Source organism: Marmota monax, unplaced genomic scaffold (assembly GCF_021218885.2).
Source record: "Marmota monax isolate L192 unplaced genomic scaffold, Marmota_monax_Labrador192_F-V1.1 WCK01_AAM20220418_F8-fsc01784, whole genome shotgun sequence".
In the NCBI taxonomy this organism is placed as follows: Eukaryota; Metazoa; Chordata; class Mammalia; order Rodentia; family Sciuridae; genus Marmota; species Marmota monax.
This window is the reverse complement of record NW_026693139.1, coordinates 14114-36160: the sequence shown is the minus strand read 5'-3', so window position 1 is coordinate 36160 and position 22047 is coordinate 14114. Positions and strand designations below refer to the sequence as shown.

At 44.2% G+C, this 22047-nt stretch overlaps 1 protein-coding gene across 3 annotated transcripts; it reads right to left on the bottom strand.

Annotated features, from left to right (window-relative positions):
- Window positions 1-2172: 2172 nt before the first annotated feature.
- Window positions 2173-11362, bottom strand: LOC124099807 (solute carrier family 23 member 2-like). 3 transcript variants are annotated; one of them, XM_058582804.1, is made up of 4 exons: window positions 10807-11362; window positions 6134-6297; window positions 5756-5899; window positions 2173-2413 (listed from the first exon to the last, which is right to left on the bottom strand). In XM_058582804.1, the coding sequence occupies exons 2-4, from the start codon at window positions 6224-6226 to the stop codon at window positions 2252-2254; spliced, it is 399 nt and encodes a 132-aa protein (XP_058438787.1). In that variant the 5' UTR covers window positions 6227-6297; window positions 10807-11362; the 3' UTR covers window positions 2173-2251. The 3 variants fall into 3 exon arrangements, with proteins under 3 accessions (XP_058438787.1, XP_058438788.1, XP_046310983.2); XM_058582805.1 differs by lacking the exon at window positions 6134-6297 and having other exon boundaries at window positions 2226-2413; window positions 5756-5896; window positions 10807-11124; XM_046455027.2 differs by lacking the exon at window positions 6134-6297 and having other exon boundaries at window positions 2234-2413; window positions 10807-11116.
- Between the last annotated feature and the right edge of the window lie 10685 nt (window positions 11363-22047).

Here is a 22047-nt window from a genome sequence, read left to right as displayed (position 1 = left end):
AACTATACAAATCCTAAAAGAAAACACAGAGTCAATACTCTAGCATAAGGCACAGGCAATGACTTTCTCAGTAGGACCGCTAAAGTTCAGGAATAATGCCAAGAATTAATAAATGGAATGATTTCAAATTAATTTCTGCACAGCAAAGGAAACAATTAGGAATGTGAAGAGAAAAATCTACAGAATGGGAGAAAATCTTTGCTGGCTACTCATCTAACAGAATTAATATACAGATATATAAAGAACTCAAGAAACTTTACACCAAAAATCAAATAATCCAGTTAATAAATGGGGAAATGAATTAGACACTTCTCAAAAGAAAAAATACAAATGGCCAACAAACACATGAAAAAAATGTATTATCAAGTAGGGAAATGCAAATCAAGGCTACACTGAGATTTCATCTCACTTCAGTTAGAATGGCAATCATCAAGAATGCAAATAATAATAAATGCTAAAGAGGATGTAGAGAAAAAGGAACACTTTACACTATTGATGAGGTTGTAAATGAATACATCCATTATGCAAATCAGTATGAAGGTTCCTCAAAAGACTAGGCATGGAACCAGCATATGACACAGCTATACCACTTCTCAGTATTTACTCTCAAGAATTAAAGTCAACTTACTAAACAGGGATACATGTATACCCATCTTATAGCAGCACAATTCACCACAGCCAAACTATGGAAACAAACTAGGTGTCCATCAATGAATGAATGGATAAAGAAAGTGATATATATATATATAGATAGATAGATAGATAGATAGATAGATATAGATATAGATATATAGATATAGATACAGATATAGATATATTTTTTCAGACCTAAAGAAAGATATGAAATTATGTCATTTGCAGGAGAATGGATGGAACTAGAGACCATTATGTTAAGTGACATAAGTCAAACTCAAAAGGTCAAGGGTTATATGTTTTCACTCATATGCAGAAGCTAGAGAGGAAAAAGGAAAAGAAAGGTGGTGGTGGTGGGGATCTCGTGAAAATCAAAGGGAGACCAGTAGAGGAAAAGGACTAAGAAGGAGGGAGGGTGGAAGTGCTGGGGATGACATTGACCAAATTAAATTACTTTATTATGTGCACATAGGAATATGTGATTTAAAAATCCCATCAATATGTACAAATATAATGTACCATAAGAAAAAGAAAGACTAAGAGAAAACTCTCAGATGCTGTCAGAGTCCTGCCCTCCCCACCAGGACAGGTATGCAGCCTACACTTAGCTCTAAGCTCTGGAGTATGGAGCATGGCTTCTTCAGAGAGAGAGGATCAAGGGGAGAGGCCCCCTCCCTATGAGTCTCTCAGCTTCTCTGCTTGAGTGGCCCTGTGCCCATTTGGGCCCCTTTCCAGTCCTGATGTGCTAGAGCAGACAATGAAGGAATGGTGCACCCCCAGGCCTGAAGGTTAGCAAAGGGCCAGCTGTTGGGGAGTCTGTTGTGGGAAGCTTGGATAAGCAGGTTGGGGTGTCCTCACTCATGCCTGTGAGACCATTTGTGATCTGGAGCAAAACATGAAGTGGGGTGGGTGGGGAACAGGCTGGAGGCTGGTGTCCCAGTACTGCCAGACTCCAAAGGAGAACTCTAAGGAGCCAGAGAAATAAAAATCCAAACCTGGCCTTCCAGGTGGGAAAACAGGGACATGATGTATTTCAGAGCATGTCAGCTTGGGTTATGACTTTCTAACATTCACACATTGAATCTTTGAATCTCCATTGATACAAACAATGCCTGAGCAGAAACAGGGAGAAACAGAGAAAGAGGGAGGTAGCAGAGAGCTCAAAGGCATTTGAGTCCTGGGTTCTTCATGTTCTGGAGACATGGATGTAACCCTGCATTTTTCTTATTTTGTTCTTTTAAGTTAATAAAGAACACATTTTCAGGGCTGTGGCTGTGGCTATGGCTTGGTAGTAGAGCACTTGCCTAGCATGTGTGAGGCGCTAGATTCAATTCTCAGCACCACATATAAATAAATGAATAAAATAAAGATCCATCAACATCTAAAAAAAATTTTTCCCATAAGCCAATCTGGATTTGTGTTACTGTCCATCAAGATTCTGGCTAATACAGATCATCAGTCTTGAGTTGGAGATAAATAGAGAGAGGGAAAGAGGTAAATGGATGGAGCACCCCTCTATTACACCACTCCAGCTTCCTACCCATCTCCCCAGCTGCGGGCCATGCAGACCTTGATGATAGTTGGCTGGTAAGTCAAAATCCAGGGGGAGTATTTTTACTTACCTGACCCCAAAAAGCACTTGCAGGAGAGTGCAGATGCCAGAGACAAAGAAGATGGTGCTGATCAGGTAGCTCTGAGTCAGGGGGTCATGCTGCAAGCACAGATCCTTAGCCAGGATGAGTGGCACTGCTACCATTCCTCCCAGGGCTGTGAGGAAGTGCTAGGGACAGAGACAGGATGTGAGCGTGTGAATTCTGTGACTATACCCAGAAAGGATGCAACCCTACCCTTAACAAGGATGCCCTTCCCAGGTCCAGTCTCAAGAGCTTTTCAGAGGTCCAGCCATGAGTGAGGGGCAAACATCTGAACTAGGCATGGGAAACAGTGACCCCACCAGAGGAACTGGGCTGTGAGAGCAGGGCTCAGGAATCAGGAACTGGTATCCTAGGAAAGAAACTGAGGCAGAAACATAAGCACAGGTGGGCATAACAGGAACCAAATGAGGGCCTAAGAATAAGACCATAGCAAGGGGCTCCTCACTCCATGACGCAACAGTGAGAGCCATTGACAAGGAAGGCCTGAGCATTCACTTGGAGCCACTGGCCCACGGCTGTTTGAGGTCTCCTGAAAGGACAGAGTTAGACCCAGAGTTCAGGACAGGACAGAGCTCATAGCTGACGGCCTCAGTTATGCACAGGGTAAATTACATGTACATGAGTAATAGCCAGGAGATAAATAGAAGACAGTTAGAGATAGAGTATATACATAGAAACATAGCTAGAAGGAGAGCAGGTAGATTGATAGGGGGCCAAGCAATCAATACTGTCTCACACACTCTAGCTCCAGAGCAGAAACATTGAGCAGGTCTTAAGGGGTTTTCATGGGCTGTGGCCATTTCTGTTCTGAGCCACACCAAGTGTCCAGTGTGTGGCTTCAATCCCCACACAAAGCTGACCATGGAGCCAGGTGTTCTGGCACATGCCTTTAATCCCAGCTACTAGAGAGGCTGAGGCAGGAGGATCACAAGTTCAAGGCCAGCCTCAGAAACTTAGAGAGACCCTGTCTCAAAATAAAAATAAAATGTAAAAAAGGAATGGAGATGTACCTCAGTGGGAGAGTGAGCTCTGGTTCAATCCCTAGTGTCCACCAAAAAATCTGACCAATGAGCCAAATGTTCTGAGAACAAAGACACATGAAGCCACCTGCTTCTTTCCTTTGCTCCGATCCTCCCCATGCTCTGCTGAGCTGGGCCATGCCTCTGCTGGCACAGTCACAGGGCCTCCTATTGTTGTTGGAATAACTTTCAGTTTCCAGCTAGCAGCTAGCAGCTATGAGCAGCTCGGAGTGCTTGAAGAATCTACACTCGTTCGGTCCTGATAGGAACAGGATGGGATGCTCTGCTCTAGGGAGCCGTTAGTGAAACCACATCCATAGCACTTGTGGTTAGCATTGCCAAGCTGCCAGGCCAGGAAACTGATAGCCAGGAGCTTCCACATGGAACTTCTAACTTAGAAACCCCCTCCCCAGAGAGAAAGACCCTTCCTGATAATAGCAATATTTAGAGCATCTTCATAGTGTGGTTACATTAGGCATCAGATGATTGGCTTATGGATACTATATTGCTTGTGTATGATTGATGTGCACTACGCACTTGAACCCTATAACAATTGTATGCATTCCAAAAATAAACTGAGCTACTGGACAACGACCTGAGGTGGGTCTCCAGCCAGTTCTCTCACCAGCGCCTGGAGTCTGTGTGTTGATTCCGCGTCCCTCGCCCCCATGACAAGGTAGCCAAGCAACTAACTGACCAGAACCACAGCATGTTGTGGGTGCTGATAGGATCCCTCTGATTTGCAGCAAATGTACCATTGCAGGTTCACCCAGTAGAGTGGGGGTCTACCTCATCCTATAAGAATAGGGCCTAGTGAAGGAAGGTTAGGCAGGCTTGGTTTGCTTTGGTTACAAAAGTTAGCTGCTGGGCCAGTCGAGGAATAAACAAGGAATGAAGGAGGAAGAAAGGAGGGAAATTTAAAGCTCACTGTGAGGGGCAGTGCCTTGAAGAGTTCTCTCAAGGTGTCCTTAGGTGGAATGAAGACACAAGGCCCAGAACACCTGACCCTGCCTGTCCCTAGCACTCTTCCTGTCCACAAAACAGCCAGACCTACACAAAAGGAAGCAAAATAAGGCACATTCTTCTGTTCTTATTTTGTTGGGGTTTGATCCGAAATCTCAATGTGAGCTAAATTAGACCAGATAAAAATTAGGATTTTTTAAGAATATTAAGGAAAAACTAAAATCGTCTATACACTGCATGCACCCGTTTTTCCACACCCCATATACCCTCAGGGAAAATGGAGTCTCAGAATGTGTACTACTCCAGCAGGACACAGGATTGGCCCTCTGAGAAGGATAGGAGGTAGGTTCCACTGCCTAAGATGGGACAGTCCTGGGTGCCAGGAAGAACCTTGGGCCACAGCACCTAGGGACAGGGACCCCCACATCTCTCCAGCCATATGAGTGGAAATAGCAATGGAAGGAAAATGGAAGTGAAATCCACGGCCAGGTTTCTTTAAGGGGACAGTTCCAGCTCCTGTTACCATGCCAAGCAATGTCTCAAAAGGACCAGAGGATTATGTAGTGAGGTTAATCCCCTCGTTGAATGTTCTGGAATAATCCAACTAGTATGAAGAGCACCTGTCTTTAGCAGAAGAAGGTGGGATGAGATATGTGTTGGAAGCAGAGCAGACTTTGAACTCCCACTAAAAGAAAAGTCGCCCACTCTTCTTTCCTTGATTAACCTGACAACTTCAACAAACCATAATCAGTGAGGGGTGAACTGCCCCTTAAGGAAGAGGAGTGGGGGCTCCAGAGAAGAAATGTCGATATATATGTAGGTTCCCTTCGACAATCCTTGCCATCACTCCCAAGTCCCTTTGGGATACATGACATGAGATGTCTCATCCTTCATGACCTCTTATCAATGTTCTTGACCTTCCAACAGCCAGGTCAATACAAGACACAAGATTGTCTAGGCCAAACATCGACCAGTGTTTCATTTCCTACCTCATATTTGTCCAACAACAAGGGATGACCACAATTATCAGGGTCAACTCCCTCTTCTTAGAAAAAAAAATCTTTTTCTCCCTTTTCAGGGCTGATAACTGAACTCATCACCTACCCATATTCTAGGCAGGTGCTGTGCCACTAGGCAGGGCTGGCACCAGGAAGCTATTGAGCCTAGCACTTCTCTGACTTCATCTACATGATGTAGACTTAACCAAGCCATTGATCCCAGTCCAGAGAACAATGGAATAGTCTGTGTCATTGATGTGACCAGTCAGCTCAGCATGAGGAAGAATCCTTTTGTAATAACACATTTCCATCCCCAAATGCCCAGAGACAGGGAGATTAAAGGGGATTGAGTTCCCCTGAAGGTCAAGCATATGGAAGACAAGAAGCTAGCTGAAGTCGGCGGTGTTGACAGTTTGACCTGGTTGTGTGACCTGGTAACTTGGGAGGCAGAGCCTCTTGGGACCTAGTGCTTGCAGAGTGGCATTACCTGGATCCCCAAGAAGATGCAGAGATACCACGGTGGGATGTCCAAAACGCCATAGGCCAGGTGGCTACGGGGACTCTTAGGCTGTCCATCCTTTCTTGTGACCTGGCCATCAGTGTGGAAACTGAGCACGCCATCGTCCGTCTGCTAGGAACAAGAGAAGGACACATGTGAGCATTTCAAGAAGAAACAAGAACATTTCCTGACTCCCATTAGATGGTAGGACAGCCTTCCCAGAGCCAGAGGCAGTGGGGCAGGGATAATGTTAGTCAGCAGGTGATATAAGATCAGACTCCACACACTGAGATTTCCTATATTGTGCATCTGCATCCCAGCTTCTGTGTCAAGTCTGGAGCCATGCAAGGGGAGAGCAGGCCTTACCCAAAGGCTTGGCAGACATGAGGCAGCTCTGTGGGGGAGAAGGTGGTAACCTCCAGGGTAGAAGATGGTAGGTTCCCTCATGGTACTTTGCATGTGCTTCCATTGCCAAAGCCCTGTTCCGAGTGTGTTTTATCATAATGGACGGTCTCCATCCTTGTTCTTTCCTGGTTGTGAATATCAGGAAGAACTTACTGAAATTGTCTTCCTTGCCTTCGCAACCCCAGTCTCTCGTGCAGTTCCTGTGCTCAGTGTAGACAGGCTCACTGAATGTAACATGCCAAGGTAAATGATTGCAGTTCACACAGAAGGATTTGTGTCAACAGCCAACTTGTACTCCTCCGGGTTTAACCAACATTAACTCTGAATTGTAGACCCTCTCTCCTACTCCTTCACTGTAGAGCTTATTAGCCTTGGCCAAACTAGTAAGATTTTCAAGTCTCAGTTATTTTATCTATATAAAAGAATTAACACCTCCCTCACAGATGGTTGAGAAAGTTGATTTAATTTTCCAGTACTGGGGATTGAATCCAAGGGAGCTCTACCACTGAACTCCATCCCCAGACATTTTTAATTTTTATTTTGAAACAAGACTTTGAACTTGCCATCCTTTTGCCCCAAAATCCCCAGTGGCTGGGATTATAGGCATGTGCCACCTCACCTGGCTAGAAAATTATATTGCAGGAAGAACCACATAATCCAGGCCAGGCACAGTGTAACTACCCAATAATATTAGCTGCAGTATTTATCAACCTCCTTAAATGGAAGGGCTTTGAATATGGGCTGAGGCCCACAGCTGAGCATCTGACCATGGGTTGTAGGAATATGAAAGCATTGCCTCTGGTGTGGCCAGAAGTGTCAAGGCCACTAGCATGAAGATCGGCCACTCTATGTGAAGTGTCCACAGGGGGACCCTGGTCCCTGGCCAGACCATGGGGGCAGGGTCTGCACTCTTACAGGTATCTCATGGAGACATTTCTGGAAAGAATGTTGAAGTCATCAACTCCAATGCCCACCTCCATGTCTAAGTACCCTGTACTTCAGTCCAGCCTCCAAGAACATTTCTGGAGTAGGGCCACATTGTGACACTGATAGGCAGGTGCTGGGCACCTTGATTCTATGGGCTCCTTCCTACTTAAAAGAATATTAAAATTATATTTGGGGACTACATAGGTATAAAGAGGAATATATTAACATAATAAAATATTTTCTTTGATCGTAAGTGTATTCCCTTCAACTAATTGTAAAAGAAATGAAAATTTTGTCACGGGCCTTTAAAAGTCCTAAGGCCTTGGGAACAGTGCCTACCCAACCCAGTGGATCTGTGATTCTGCTCTGCAGAAGTGGCAGTAGATACAGTGAGTTTGCCACTTGTTTAGATGAGGTAGAAGTCCAGAAAACTGCCAGATCAAAAGCAGGGTGTTTGTCCCACATTCGTGAGTTCAGAACTGTCCCTAGGGAACATTTTACAGAGCCCCCTTCCTTACCCAGGGGCTCCATCTCCAACCCTTCAGTTACTCAAGGTAAAACTATAGAGCAAAAATATTAAATGAATAATTCCAGAAATAAACAAAATGTTTGTAAGTTTTAAATTGCATGCTGTTCCAAATAGCGTGATGAAATCTCATACTCTCCAGCTCCATCCTACTAGGAAGTGAATCATCCCTTTGTCCAACATATCCACACCATATATGCTACCCTCTACTTAAGTATTTAGTAATTGTCTTGGAAGGCTATATGGATGATTCTTGGTACCTGGTTGCACATGAAAAAAAAATCTGTTTTTCCAATTGAGGTCGGCATTGGTCTAAATATAGAGGAATGAACTGCAGGAAGTGGTGAACTTCTGGGAACTTCTCATAAGGGGTATGCAGGAATCTGTAAGGGACAGCAGAGAAAAACAGACAGGAAAGAGAAGGAGGAGAAGGAAAGAAAAGATGTGTGACACAGGCTGATTGATTGATAATTGATTGATTGATTAACTGATTCTAGAAAGGTGACTCAGAGAGGTGCAGGCAGAATACAAAAGAACTTGGACAGATGTGATTCTGTCACTTCCCGGCTCAATGACCCTCGGCACATGACTTCACCTCTCCCAGCCTCAGTCCCACCACCTAGAATCTGGGATAGTCATAAAGGTATCAGAGGCGTGAGCTTTGTGCTGCGTGCTGCCACCACGTCCTGTGTGCCCACGAAGGAATGAGCTGTGGCCCCTACAGCTGTCTGTCCTCCCAGCGAGTTCACTTCATCTTCTCCCATGACCTCACAAAATTCCCAGGAAGGGGAAGGGGAAAAGGGAGAAAGAACCTGGACTGGGAAAACTGGTTGTAACCTGCCCTTTTTTTCCAGAAAAGGAAGAGTGGAGACCAACATCAAAGACTGTCACCAGTCTGAATTCCCAAGTTCTGTCTTTATGTCAATACGGGCCATCTGACACTTATGGAAATCATATCTGCACTGGCTTAAAACAACGGTTTGGGAAATTGATTCTCCATAAAATCCTACTTGAAAAAGTTTAAAACTTACAGCTGGGAAAAGCTTGTCTTCCCTGAGGACACCTGGTTCTCCCTTGGGAAAAACATGTGTCACTTCCATGAAGCCATCAGCTAGTGTTGGGGGAAAGCACGGAGCCCCAGAATGACACCTTGACCTCAATGATACGCGCCTGTCCCCAAACACAATGGCCTCCCTCTCCTTTTGTGGCACTTGGTGTCTGTTTTCCTCGCCTGTTTATAAATACATCTTTTGTTGTAAACTTCCTTAAGTCATCCAAGGAAAGATGTCTGTCATAGAAACAAAACCAGCAGGGACACAGTGGGACACAGTAGACTTAGAGTCTGAGTGTCAGAAAAGAACCCTGAGCATCTTAGACATCCACAGAAACAGGGGACACCTGTATTGCAGAGCAGGAATTCTCCAATGGGGGAGGGAGAGGCCTCTTCTGAGGGCATTTGTGCATGTGACCCACACAGCAGCAGAAGAAAGCCAATGAGCCCCTTCCTGGAGGAAGAATGGATTCTTCGTGAAGAACACTCCAACAATGAGCAACGGTACAAAAGGATGGGCACCAACAACCTCTTCACGTTGACACTACATCTCTCTATTCAATATGTGAACTGTAATTTCACTGGAAGATTTGATCCAAAGAGACATCTACTGAGCCTTGGCATTTTCCAGCACGTTACAAGTTACAAAGATCTTCCAGTGCATCCTCTCCTCTGAATCTCACGACCATCTCATTGTCTCCATTGAGAGAAGAGGAGACAGAGGATCAATGAAGTCACAAGGTGTCTGCATAGTAATCCACCGCATCTCCAGGTATGGAGGGCAGCTGCCCAAGGCTGTGGCCCTCTGGGTACTGGGTGGTCCTTAGCCTCCCAGGAGTAGAAGAACAAGCAAGAGGAAGCCCTGCTGCAGTGGGAGCAGCAACGATCCCCCAGGTGAGGTGGGCCCCTTGCCTCTCTGACACCATGTGTACCTGACACAGCCATCCATTCCTCCCAGGGTCCAGACCCCACCTAACACCGCCATTCACCTACGCTCAGATGAACTGTCCAGGTTTCTCCCACTGTGGCCTCAGCATCCCGCCTCAGGGTCCTTCCTTACCTGGTGCCCTGCTCCAAACCCACTGAAAAGGAGACGCACAGTTGCCCAGAACCACTGCTCTCCGGGTTCCTCATGGAAGCCCAAGCTCTAGGAAACACCACAGCCTTCAGGAAATGGAGGAATGGAGTCTTCAGCTTATCCCCTTGAATTTTTTTTTCTCTGAGAAAAATGGCTGAAATAATTCTGTGGTAAGGCCAGCTGAAGAGCTTTTCTCTCAGTATCCCTCAGCTCTCTCAGAAGCGAGTACTGAGCACCATTTACAAACGCTGACCAGCAATGGGCAGGGCCTGGCAACTGGGCTCCAGGGAACACTTTGTGAGCATAGCCCAGGTTCCCCAGGTTCCCCCATGGCCAGTGTCCCCAGATCCCTTGGCTGTTCCTGGTTGGGGCCACAGCCCTGGCCTCCAGGAAGAGGCTCGTAAGGCCCTGCAGTGGGTGGCAACAAGAACACAGGGTTTCCACTCGGGCCGCCCTGTTATTTTACGTGGCCACCATAGGTTGGAAAGGGTGCTGGGGCTGGGGCCCAAGGACTGGCTGGAGAAGCCTGAGGGTGCTGGACAGTGAAGAGCCGCAGCTCCCTCACCCTTCCAGCAGGACCAGAGTGCCTCCAAGGAGGAAGCTCTTCAGACAGTGCCTCCGAAGCATCGCCCTCTAGTGGAAGTTCTTCCCTCTGACTCTTTGCCCTCACTCCTTCCCAAGCCTTGGAATCCGAAAAACCTTCTCAGAAGAGAAAGTCCAAGGCTGAGAACCCAGAAAAACAACACTCAGTTTCAACAGAGGCCGCCTGGAGGCAAAGGGAAAGCCATCAGCATGGACGGAGCAGGGTCGGGAAATCCAGCCTTCCTCCTCTTCCCACTGCTTCCTGCCACACGCAGAGGAGTGCTCAGGAAAGCCTGTCTGCTGTGATGGTCACCTGAGGTGACAGGCCCTGAGGGAGCTGAGCTTGGAGGCAGGGAGGGAGCTACCATTGCGACTGATAATCCGAACCTGAGCAGCAGGACCCCCCTGGGACTCCCCAGCCTCCTTCCTGCTCCCCTTTTCCTCTCCCCCCCATCTCCACCAGCACTCACCAAGCTGCCATCGTGCCCACAGTTGCTGACCCCAGAGTCCATGGCAAGGTAGGTCTTCTCCTTCTGGCTTCCCCTGGGGAAGCAGGACAGAGAACACTTAGCAAGAGGTGACACAGCTGCCAGACAGAGGGATTAACTGCCCAAAGCCTGACTCAGGGCAGAGGGCGGGGCTCCAGGAGGGAGGGGCATGTAGCTCTGTCACAGACATCCCCTCCAGCCTCCTCCCTCAGGGGACCAACCGAGGTGCATCCAACAGTGGCAAAGCTTTCCTAATTGATAAGTGCAACAGAGAAGTTAATGATCCCCGTGGCACCAAGGACATAAAGCAGAGCACATGCTGGCCAGGGCGTGGCTGGAGAGAACTTGCAGGAAACCAGGCTTCAGGAGGAAAGGGGGAACAGGCGTGGGAGGAGGAGGCTCTGCATTGAACAGGGAGGTTGAGAAGTTTTCTAAACTGAAAAATTTTTTGAGCTAGAATGGAAATCATCACAACGATTAATGAAGGAAAGGCGATTATCTCTTGTCAGAGCAGCAGCTACCCAGGCAAGGGTCTCACTGAAAGGAAAGGACAGGTGTCCAGGGGAGTGAAGGGACAGTGAAGGTCCGCAAGAGGGCAAGCAGGAGAAGGGTTATTTCAACATGTCCCAGCATGTCATAAAACAGTTTCTGTTTCTCAAAGGCGTTGCTCTCCATCTCCTGGATAGAAACTATAAGCCTGCCTGCACCCGAGCAAGATAACTGAAATACCAAGAAGTAACCAAAAGGAGCTTATCAACTTATCCTTAGGTGCTTTTAAGAGAAGGAATGCTAGCCGGGCCTGGTGGTACCCACTTGTAATCCCAGCGGCTCTGGAGGCTGAAGCAAGTGGATGGCAAGTTGAAAGCCATCCTCAGCAACGTAGTGAGACCCTATATCCAAATAAAAAATAAAAAAGGCTGGGGAGGTGACTCAGTGGTTAATCCAGGGTTCAATCCCTGGTACTAAAATAAATAAATAGATCCATCGATAGACAGAGGAATGCTGTAAGACTTAAAGGGCATACATTTTTTTTAAAGAGAATTCTAGCCCCTTTCAGGTACACTGCACCAGGGGTTCTGAGTGCTTCTTTCATTTCTCTTTTTAATAAAATTCCTGCTTATTTGTTTACCTGGCATTTGCAGTATTCATTCTTCAACTCTCTGTAACATGAACCCTGACTCCTGCCGGTAACATCTTAGAAGCTTATCTGGGATCCCCAACCCCCCACTGAAGTAAATCATTTACTCCTGATGATCTTTGATTTCACTAGCTTTTGGAGGAAAACTGGGCACTCATCAGTCACTTAAACCTTGCAATGATTGCAACCATGAAAACTAGCATCTAAGGAGTCTCTGGAGGGAATAGAATAGGATTGGGATCAGAGCTTCCAAAAGCCCTCCCCCAGAGAATTATCACTATTTAACCTGTCTAGCAGCTTCATAAAGGGCTCCTGTCTCAGGGTTGTCTTTATTTGATCTGACTCAGAACTTGACCTGTAGGAACGCTTTATCCCGAGAGAATTTGTTAAAAACAATCATCAACCATTGTTTAATAGGCAGTGCTACCAGTTGGGGTCTACAAGAAGCTGGTCAAAAAAAATTTAACAGGAAAAACTGTGGAATAAAGTTCTGTGGGGGACAATTGCAAAGTTCCAACATGGTTTATGGGATCTACAAGGCCACACAAATATGGTGCTGAAAGGGATCTAGGAGGATTGGATGCTCTCACACTAGAGGAGGGAGGAGACTATTTCAGGGCAGAATCTAATTCTACTGGGGAGGGGGATCGGTATTTCAAGGCAGGACCTATACTACTGGAGAGGGGGTATTTCAGAGCAGGATCTAGTTACTGAGGAAGAGAGAGTATTATGGTGTTGCTGTGTGTGTGTGTGTGTGTGTGTGTGTCTGTGTCTGAGTTTTATGTGTTTCATGGGAGAGGGGGGTTACATTTTAGGGCAGAAGCTATGCTCCTGGGAAAGAGGTCAGAGTCAGATGGTGATGGTATGTATGGGAGGATTCTATCTGGGTCACAGGGATAGATAGTATGGATAGGAGGGTGCTAGGGAGAATTCTGATTTTAGCCAGAACTGTAAAAAGCACAGGAAGTCCCCAGAGTTCATGAAGGGAATTCTCAGTTATGGAGAGTTGATTAAAGTTAGCCAGATCCTCACTTTCAATAAAGAAAACAAGCTGATTCAGGTAACTAGGCTTCTAAGTAACATTCTACTCCACCCAGTACAGTATTTCTTCTGGGTGCAGATGTCCTCCCCAGAGCAATGCTTTCATGGAGACAAATGCCTGTGTTGGGAAGGGGGAGTGACTAGATGAAAGGCTGGGGCAGGTTGGAGGCAGGTTGGAGGTCAGTTTCCAAGACAGAGCTTCACGTACTCGGCACCCTCTGCTCCCACCAGGCCCCAGAGGCTGTAGATGTGGCTGGTGATGGAGGTGTGGGTGGATCCAGAAGACAGAACCTGGAGCCAGGCAGGGAGACACTCCTCAGGACCGTCGAAGCTCCTGGATCAAAGCTGCCTGAGAGCCAGCAGGGACATGGCCCTGACCTAGTCAGAATTTTAGAGAGAAATGAACATTTTAAATTTGAAGGGAAAGGAAGCGACTGTTACTGATTTTTTTTTTTTTTTATGTGACAGTTTCTTTGTGAAAGGTGTACATTTCACTCAAATTCCTTGAAAAACGAGTCTTTGGTTCACTAGAATTAAATTTAAGATACCCCACTGTGTGCTTTAGGTAGGGCAATGTTTACAACAGTCACAATCGCTGTGAGGTAAATCCCAGATTGAAATCCAAATCCGGGCGCTACCAAAGCCTTTGCTGCTTCTGCCAAGCCGGTGACCTCTGTTTCACCCCGGCCTGGGGGTAAAGCAGCACGCCTCAGTCAGACTGCCGCAAGGGGGCGCAGCTCTCGGCTCTTTCAGGGACTTATTGGTGAGTGTGCGAGGAACTCTTAGTGGATAACTGATGTAGTGGGGTCAGGACCATCACGAAAATTTTCAGGATAGAGGGATACAAGCAAAAAGAGACTCGAAGACAAAAGCAAATCTGTATTTGGGGAGGAAAAATGTTTTTTTGTTGTTGTTGTTTTGTTTTGTTTTTTTGCCTGTCTACTTCCTATTATCCCAACACGTGAACACTTTTTTTTCTTTACATTTTAACCTGACCTTTTAAAGGTCTCTTCTCTGAAACCCCTCTCAGTCCCCTGACTCCATGTCTTCTTGCTCAAGGTAAAATCTCATTCCCCCTTTCCCTACTACGCATCATTTCCTGCATGACAACATTGTTTTAAACCTTTCTCTGAGGCAGGGAGCCTGGCTCTAGCCCTCACGACTCCTGGGATTTCTCATCCCACTTGAAGGATGAGAAAACTGGGGTTCGTGACCAGGTCCAGGTGAAAAGGTCAGCCCGCCCCTCCTGGATCGCCCCGCACTCACCCTTTGGTGTATCATTCTGGCAACTTGTTACAGTTTCTCCACTGCCCACGCTCCCATTGGCCCACCACCCCGCTTCCCCATTGGCTAAGAAAGCCGGTGACAGGGCTGTGATTGGTCCCTACCCTGTACCTATGTGCCGGGTCTATCTTCTGCCGGGTGCAGGATCCTCACTCTCCACCCTGGCGCGTGGCAAGGGGTGAGGGCTGCCAGGGCTTCGGTGGCCTCCCGAGTGTCCTGTGAGTGGGGACGTCGTGTACGCACGGTACCCTCTTCCCTGAGTGTGAGTATCCTCTGTATGCTCATCTCCTGAAGGATGCCCTTGGGTGTGTGAGTCCTGGACACGTTGATTGATTCAATGCAGCCTAGCGGGACAGGGGAACATTTAGGTCCGCGTTCATATGTGTTTGTGTAAGTTGTCCTGACTCACACATATTTAAGAATGATTTGGGATTTATTTTTACAATCTGATGTATGCATAAGGAGTCAAAGGAAGCTGCCTGTGGGTTGCAATATGTTGTCCAGTGTCTTGTACGGTTTGCCTGGCGTTTGCTAACGAGAATGGATCACCCTCAAATGTTTTCTGGAAGGATACTTTAAAAGAATTGAGCGTTTCTCTGAAACTTAGAAAAAGTGAGGCCACTTCTTCTTTAGTCTATGGAGACTAAAATGTCAGCTCTAAGTGGATATTAATTGGTGTTTCAATAGGAAAATATTTGGATATGAAAAGTGTGTTTTGCTTTATAAATGAGAAATAATAAAGATATGGCTTGGGACAGTGGGAAACTTCACAAAAGGCCCTTTTGGAAGAAGGGACCAATGGAACTCTCTTTTAACTTTGTTAGATTGAAAGGCTAGGCTTGGCAAGCTGAGCCCATGGATAAGGTCAAACACAGAAATACGTTTTTAAAGCGGAAATATGTTGGAGTTCTGGCCATTCTGAAATGCCTAATATTATTTTTGGCCCTAGTTTCCTACAAAGTGAATACAATATTTGCACAGAGAAAATACCCAGTAAATATTTTTTTAGAGAGAATTTTTTAAAATATTTATTTTTTAGTTTTCGGTGGACACAACATCTTTATTTTATTTTTATGTGGTGCTAAGGATCGAACACAACGCCCTGCGCATGCTTGAGCCACATCCCAGACCCTAGTAAATATTTTTTCATTGAATTGCAGCCCCCAGAATTCCTTAAGATGTGGCTTCTCCTGCTTTTGTATACTTAGAACCCTACTGCAGTTGCATCATGGTGGCTTGTGCTGCTTCCCCTTGCTCCAGATAGTCACAGGATCATGACCATGATTGTAAAGGGAAAAAAGTGAGACCATAATCTAGTTAAATAATTTTCACTTCCTTTATACAATAAAAAAATTAAATCCTAAAGAATTCCTTGGCTCATCATAAAGCTAGGTTCATGATCCAGGTCTGGAGCCAATCCTTAATCCAGTCTGCCTTTCCCTATAGTAGTTCATCCTTTGGTCATATAGCAGCTCTAAATACATTCCTGCATTGTCCCCCCCACACACACACCTGGGATTCTGAAGACTATCTCCCTTCAAACCACTTTCTCTGTACTGAGTTCCCTCTATTCTCATGCATTTCAGATACCCAAACATTAACACTACCTTCTACAACTGTCGCAGTCTGGCTGGGCACAATTCAGGAGGCTCTTATCAAGCAGAAACGAACTATATTTTTAGAACACACACACCACACCAACAAGCTCTTCAGGAATTCCCTCAGAGCACAACTGCCACCACTGGCTTCCCACAAGCCTCTCAACCCCCCCCCCCACTCCTACTGCTCTTGAGGCTGATTGGCTGGGTCGCATGGGCGGAGCCAAAAAAAGTCCCCCAATGAGCAGCTCCGTGGTCTGAAAGGGCGGGGAAACAGCCCAATGAGCATCACCAGGAGGAGCCAATCAGCTGACAGCTGGAAGTTCGCTGGGGAAGCTGTGAGCCAATCATCAACTGGCAGCTGGAAGTTTGCTGGCAGCTGGAAGTTTGCTGGGGCCCCTTAGGCTGTGGCTCTCAACATCTCCCCCTCTCTGTTTAAACAACAAGCATGTGGCTTAGGGACCGTGCCTGCCTTAGGTTGTCCAATACTACATATGGTCCTCACCCGTCATCAGATGAGCTGACCTCAAGGCGTCAGCCTCCTGTCTTAGGTTGGTATCATTGCAATTGGATCTTACCCATCATTGACTACCAGTCCAGCATACAGCCACACCTTTGGATAGGTCTTTGTACGGGGGGGGGGGGGGCGGTGGGGGTGAGGTTCTTTGCCTCACTCTGTTGGCCCCCAAATTTTAGCTGAACGACCATCACAAGCAGAAGGGAAGAGGATATACCAAGCCAATTGAAGGCTCCTTTTGGAGAAATTGTACCACTGATGACACCATCAGCAAAAATACCCCAACACTTCCACAAGTCGCTGCACCAACAGATAGTTCACAATGCATACAAGTGAGTTCACAATGCATACAAGTGACACATAGTCCAGGAAAGTTCTGCAAGCAGTTCAGTGATAGCTATTACAGAAGCTGTAGATTGGTTTTATCTTTGTCTTCACCGGCACTGGGATGAAGATAGGAATTCTGGCAATAATGGCTAAAGAAAGAATTATGTAACATTCCAGAAGGCACTAAAAGAAAACAATTTTCTGAACAATTTACCTTATCTTGAACAGAATTATTAAATATAATGAAAAGGAAAGGTGAAAGTAAACAAACAGATCTGTTAACCTCCTTTTTTGTTCACATACTAAAACAATCCTCAACAGCTGTTTACCCAATTTAAATTAAACCATTTAAATCACGTGAATAAAAATAAAATATTTGGATCCATTTTTTCATGAGCGCTCATCATATATGTTATATGGACATACGCACATACAAACATACAACACAAAACACAAGTGTGCACACATAATATAATACATACAACACATAACATAATAGTAAAGGCCTTATAACTTTTTACAGGTGAAATCTCCATTGCAATGTTTAAAAATTCTATAGTCAAAAAAATAGAACTGATCAGCAAAACATTAACCTAGGTCTTATGAGCTCAAAAAACAAAATAGAACTTCATGATGTGGGAAAGGGCAATAATAAAATAGATATTGAAAAAAGCATCCTGGTTCTGTCGAAGATGTAAGGATTGCCAAACTGGAGTTCTGGATATCAGCTGTTATGGATTTGAGCCAAATCATCTTCTTTTTGGTCTGTAGAAATCGCTTTAGTTAATCTCTTTGGAATCCAAATCAGTTGCTGTTCTCCCTGTGGAAACACACAAACAGACCCCCAACTCCAGACAATTACTGGTTCAGGACATTTCCATTGTCCTGTTAGAATATCCTTCCAAAGTACCTTGGGCTTATGTACATTTTTTGGACACAAGTGCCTTTCTGCAGCACTAAGCCCTGATGAATCCAAATTTAAAAAGTTTAGAGTAAAAAGGGTTATTTTAAGTTTTTCTTTGGGGAATATATACCCCTTCCCAATTCTTCTTTTTGTTTTAATAAGTACATTTTAATGGTTCTATGAGCTCTTTCAACTATGCCTTGTCCCTGTGGATTGTATAGGATTCCTGTTATATGAGTAATGTCAAATGATGAGCAAAATTGTTTAAAAGAGGTAGAAGTATAACCAGAGGCATTATCTGTTTTTAACTGTTTTGGAATGCCCACAGTGGCAAAATTTTGTAAGCAAAGAGCTATAATATCTTTAGTTTTTTCTCCGGCATGAAGGGAGCCCATCAAAAATCTGGAAGAAGTATCAACTGTAACATGCAAATATTTTAATTTTCCAAATTCTGGCAAGTGTTTGATGTCCATCTGCCAAATATGGTTAGGTATCAGTCCTCTAGGATTGACTCCAAGATTAACTTGTGGTAAAAAGGTCACACAATTTTGACATTGTTTAATTATTTGTCTAGCTTGTTCCTTAGATATTTTAAAACACTTTTGTAAAGTATTAGCATTGACATGGAACTTTTTATGAAAATTTGTAGCTTCTTCTAGTGTAGAGAAAATGTGTATGTCATGTGTAGTTTTATCTGCTAAATCATTGCCCAAACTAAGGGCTCCAGGCAATCCTGTATGTGCCCTGATATGTCCTATAAAAATTGGATCTTTTCTGTCCCAGATTAGACTTTGTATAGTGTAAAGCAAAGAGAAAACAGTAGAGGAAGGGGAAATCCTACCAGCATCTTCAAGGAATACTATAGCATTAACTATATACTGACTATCAGAAAATAAATTAAATACAGAATCTTTAAACATCACAAAAGCTTGTGATACTGCATTAAGCTCTACCTTTTGAGCTGATTGTTTGGGTACTAAAAATGTAAAAGTTTGATCAGGGGTTACTACTGCTGCTGTACCATTATTTGACCCATCAATGAATACATTTGGAGCATTCATGATAGGTGTTTTTCTTGTCATTTTTGGAAAAACTACAGGATGCAAAGACCAAAAAGACAACAAAGGATTAGATGGTAACTGATTATCAAATGAAACATTAGATTTGCACATGATTATTGCCCAAGTATTTAACTCATTAGCTAACTCATCAATTTGATTCATAGTATATGGAGTAATAATTTTATTGGGAGAAATTCCAAACACTCCCTTTGTTGCTTTTATTCCTTTGAGTATTAATTGTCCTACATCCTCAGGATACCTAGTAAGAATAGTGTTAGGAGAATAAGAAAAATGTATCCACAATAATGTACCTTCTTGCCAAAATACTCCTTTAGGAATATTTTTTGTTGGTATTATAATAAATAATAAAGGCAAACATATCAATTCTATCCAAATGCATATATTCCATATATGTTTCAATAAATTTTAATGCCTTTCTTGCTTCAGGCATTAACATGTGGGGTAAATTTGGATCTGATGGACCTTTTAGGATATCAAATAAAGGTCCCAACTCTCCTGTTGGTATGCCTAGATAAGGCCTTATCCAATTTATGACTCCTAATAACTTTTGAAAGTCATTAAGTGATTTGAGTTGATCTACTCGTATTTGAATTTTTGGTGGACAGACCATGGTTGAGGATAATGGAATTCCTAAATAATTAATTGGAAAATTTAATTGTACTTTATCTATTGCTATCTCTAGATTATAATTTTTTAATAAGTTTGTAAGTGTGGCATAACGTTCTAGCAATGTGTTTTTATCTTTGTATGCTAATAATACATCATCCATATAGTGAAATATTTGTAGTTCAGGATTTTGATTTCTAAGTGGCTGGATTACTTTGTTAACATAAATTTGACACATAGTTGGGCTGTTAGCCATCCCTTGAGGGAGTACTTTCCATTCATATCTCTGATCAGGACCTTCATGATTCACTGTAGGGATAGTAAATGCAAAACGTGGAGTTTTCTCAGGATGAATTGGAATTGAAAAAAAAACAATCTTTAATATCTATAACTAAAACATACCAGTTTTTGGCAAAGCAGACAATTGAGGAATCCCCAATTGAGCAGGTCCCATAATAACCATCTCATTATTAATGGCTCTTAAATCTTGCAATAATCTCCATTTACCAGATTTCTTTTTGATGATGAAAATGGGAGTATTATGGGGAGATACAGAAGGTTGTATATGTCCTTCCGCTAATTGCTGTTTGACCAGGTCATGGGCTGCTTGTATCTTTTCTTTAGTCAGGGGCCACTGAGGAACCCATACTGGTCTTTCTGATTTCCAAGTAATTTTTATTGTCTCAGTGACCCCTTCTGAAAACCCAATCCATGTCTGTCTGTTCCTTGATCTATTTGTATTGGTGCTGCTATACCTTGTTCTTGTTCTCCTAATATTTTTCCTTTCCTAAAACCTTGTCTAGCCATAATAGTGGGTGCATTTGGATTGATGTTATTTGTTAATGTTAGTCCTAATTGATCTAGAACATCTCGTCCCCATAAATTTACGGGAAGATGATCCAATACATATGGCTGTATAGTTCCTTCACATCCTTCAGGATCCTTCCAATCTAATACCACTGCGCTTCTATGGGGATTAGTCACCACTCCTAGGCCTCGAAGCATTTGAGTGCCTTGCTGTAATGGCCAATGTTTTGGCCATTCTTGACGAGAGATGATGCTAAGGTCTGCACCTGTATCCAGTAGCCAATTAAATTCATGTCCTTGAATATTTAGTTTTAGCATGGAGCGAGAATCTAAATTTAAAGAAAGCATGGCCGAATCTACACCTGTGGAGCCTAATCCCCTGGAACCTCTTTCTACAGTACGACTGGAAAATTTATCATGTAGGCTGGGTATTATTAGTAACTGTGCTATTATATCTCCTGGTGAAATTACTGATATACCCTTTGAAGAACTGGCTATAATTTTTATTTCACCTTTATAATCGGGATCAATTACCCCAGGACTTATCATAAGTCCTTTTAGAGTAGAAGAACTGCGTCCCAATAATAAGCCTACTGTTCCTTGGGAAGAGGTCCTTTTACCCCTGTGGGAATGATTTGAACTCCCATCTCTGGAGTTAGTACTGTTCTGGTGGAGGCGCAGTGTCCAATCCTGTGCTTCCTCTGGTTTGTCTAGTGAGGGATCTAATGGACAATGTGTCCTGGGCACTACCCTGATGGTGTTGCTGGGTTCCTCCAGTGCCCCATATATTTGTTGTCTTGAGCTCCATTTTTTGGCAATGGAGCCCGATGCCTTTCTCCACGATATTGTGGATAGACACCTGGTCCTTGTTTGTTTTTTGATAACGGATTACCCTCTATGGTGGTTTGAGAATGGCAGTCATTAGCCCAATGTCTCCCTCTACAGCACTGTGGGCAAATATCCAGTATTCTGCTCCTTTGATACCTAGTTTTGTTAAACCCTCCTCCTATGGGGCAATTCCTTTTAAAATGTCCTGTTTGTTCACAATTGTAGCATGTGTTTGGCCTGGCATATAAAACCTATTGTACTGCAGCTGCCAAGACTCGCCCTTGTTCATTAATGTCTCTACATAATTTAATATATGTGTTTAAATCTTCATGTTCCATGGTCTAATGACTTCTCTGCACCAACGATTCACTTGCTCATAAGCCAGTTGTTTTATTAATGGCATTGCTTGTTCTGTATTCCCAGAAACTCTGGTAGCTGTTTGAATAAGCCTATCTACAAATTCAGCGCAAGGTTCATTAGCTCCTTGTATTACCTTAGATAATTGACCTTGTAAACCTCCATGTCCTTGTAAAGTCTTCCATGCTCTAACCGCATCTACAGCAATTTGTGAGTATATGGCAGGATCATATGCAATTTGTTGCTGCTGACCCTCAAGGTCCCTTTCCTAACAACATATCTAGATTTCTCTGAGGATAACCAGCTGCTGCATTTTGCCTAGTCGTCTCCTTGCAAAATTCCTCATTGGAAACCTTCCATAACAGGTATTGTCCTCCATTTAGCACAGCTTTACACATACTAGCCCAATCTGCTGGCATTATGTTCAAGTTGGTAATGGATTCGACCATGCTTACAGTGAAGGGTGCTTGAGGACCATAAGTTGTTACAGCCTCTTTTAGCTGCTTCACTGTTCTGAAATCTAAAGCATGGTGAATTTGCTGCCCTCCTGCCTGTTCAAATACAGGGCATGTTAATATTTGAGGTCCTGTCTCAGGATCCCATCTATCAACTGCGGGGGTTGGGGGCCTTCCAGCATATGGAGGTGGCACTGTTGGTTGGACACTTACGCCCTCCGGAGATAGAAAGGTGTTAGTAGCAGTCTCCTGTTGCAACTTTTCCTCTGATGGCTTTTT

Excerpts from the sequence above, each read along its gene's own strand:
- LOC124099807 (XM_058582804.1), bottom strand. The coding sequence starts at position 6,226 with ATGCAAAGTACCATGAGGGAACCTACCATCTTCTACCCTGGAGGTTAC. Across the intron at positions 5,900-6,133 it reads CATGTCTGCCAAGCCTTTGG|CAGACGGACGATGGCGTGCT; the intron begins GTAAGGCCTGCT and ends TCTTGTTCCTAG. Across the intron at positions 2,414-5,755 it reads GCATCTTCTTGGGGATCCAG|CACTTCCTCACAGCCCTGGG; the intron begins GTAATGCCACTC and ends CTCTGTCCCTAG.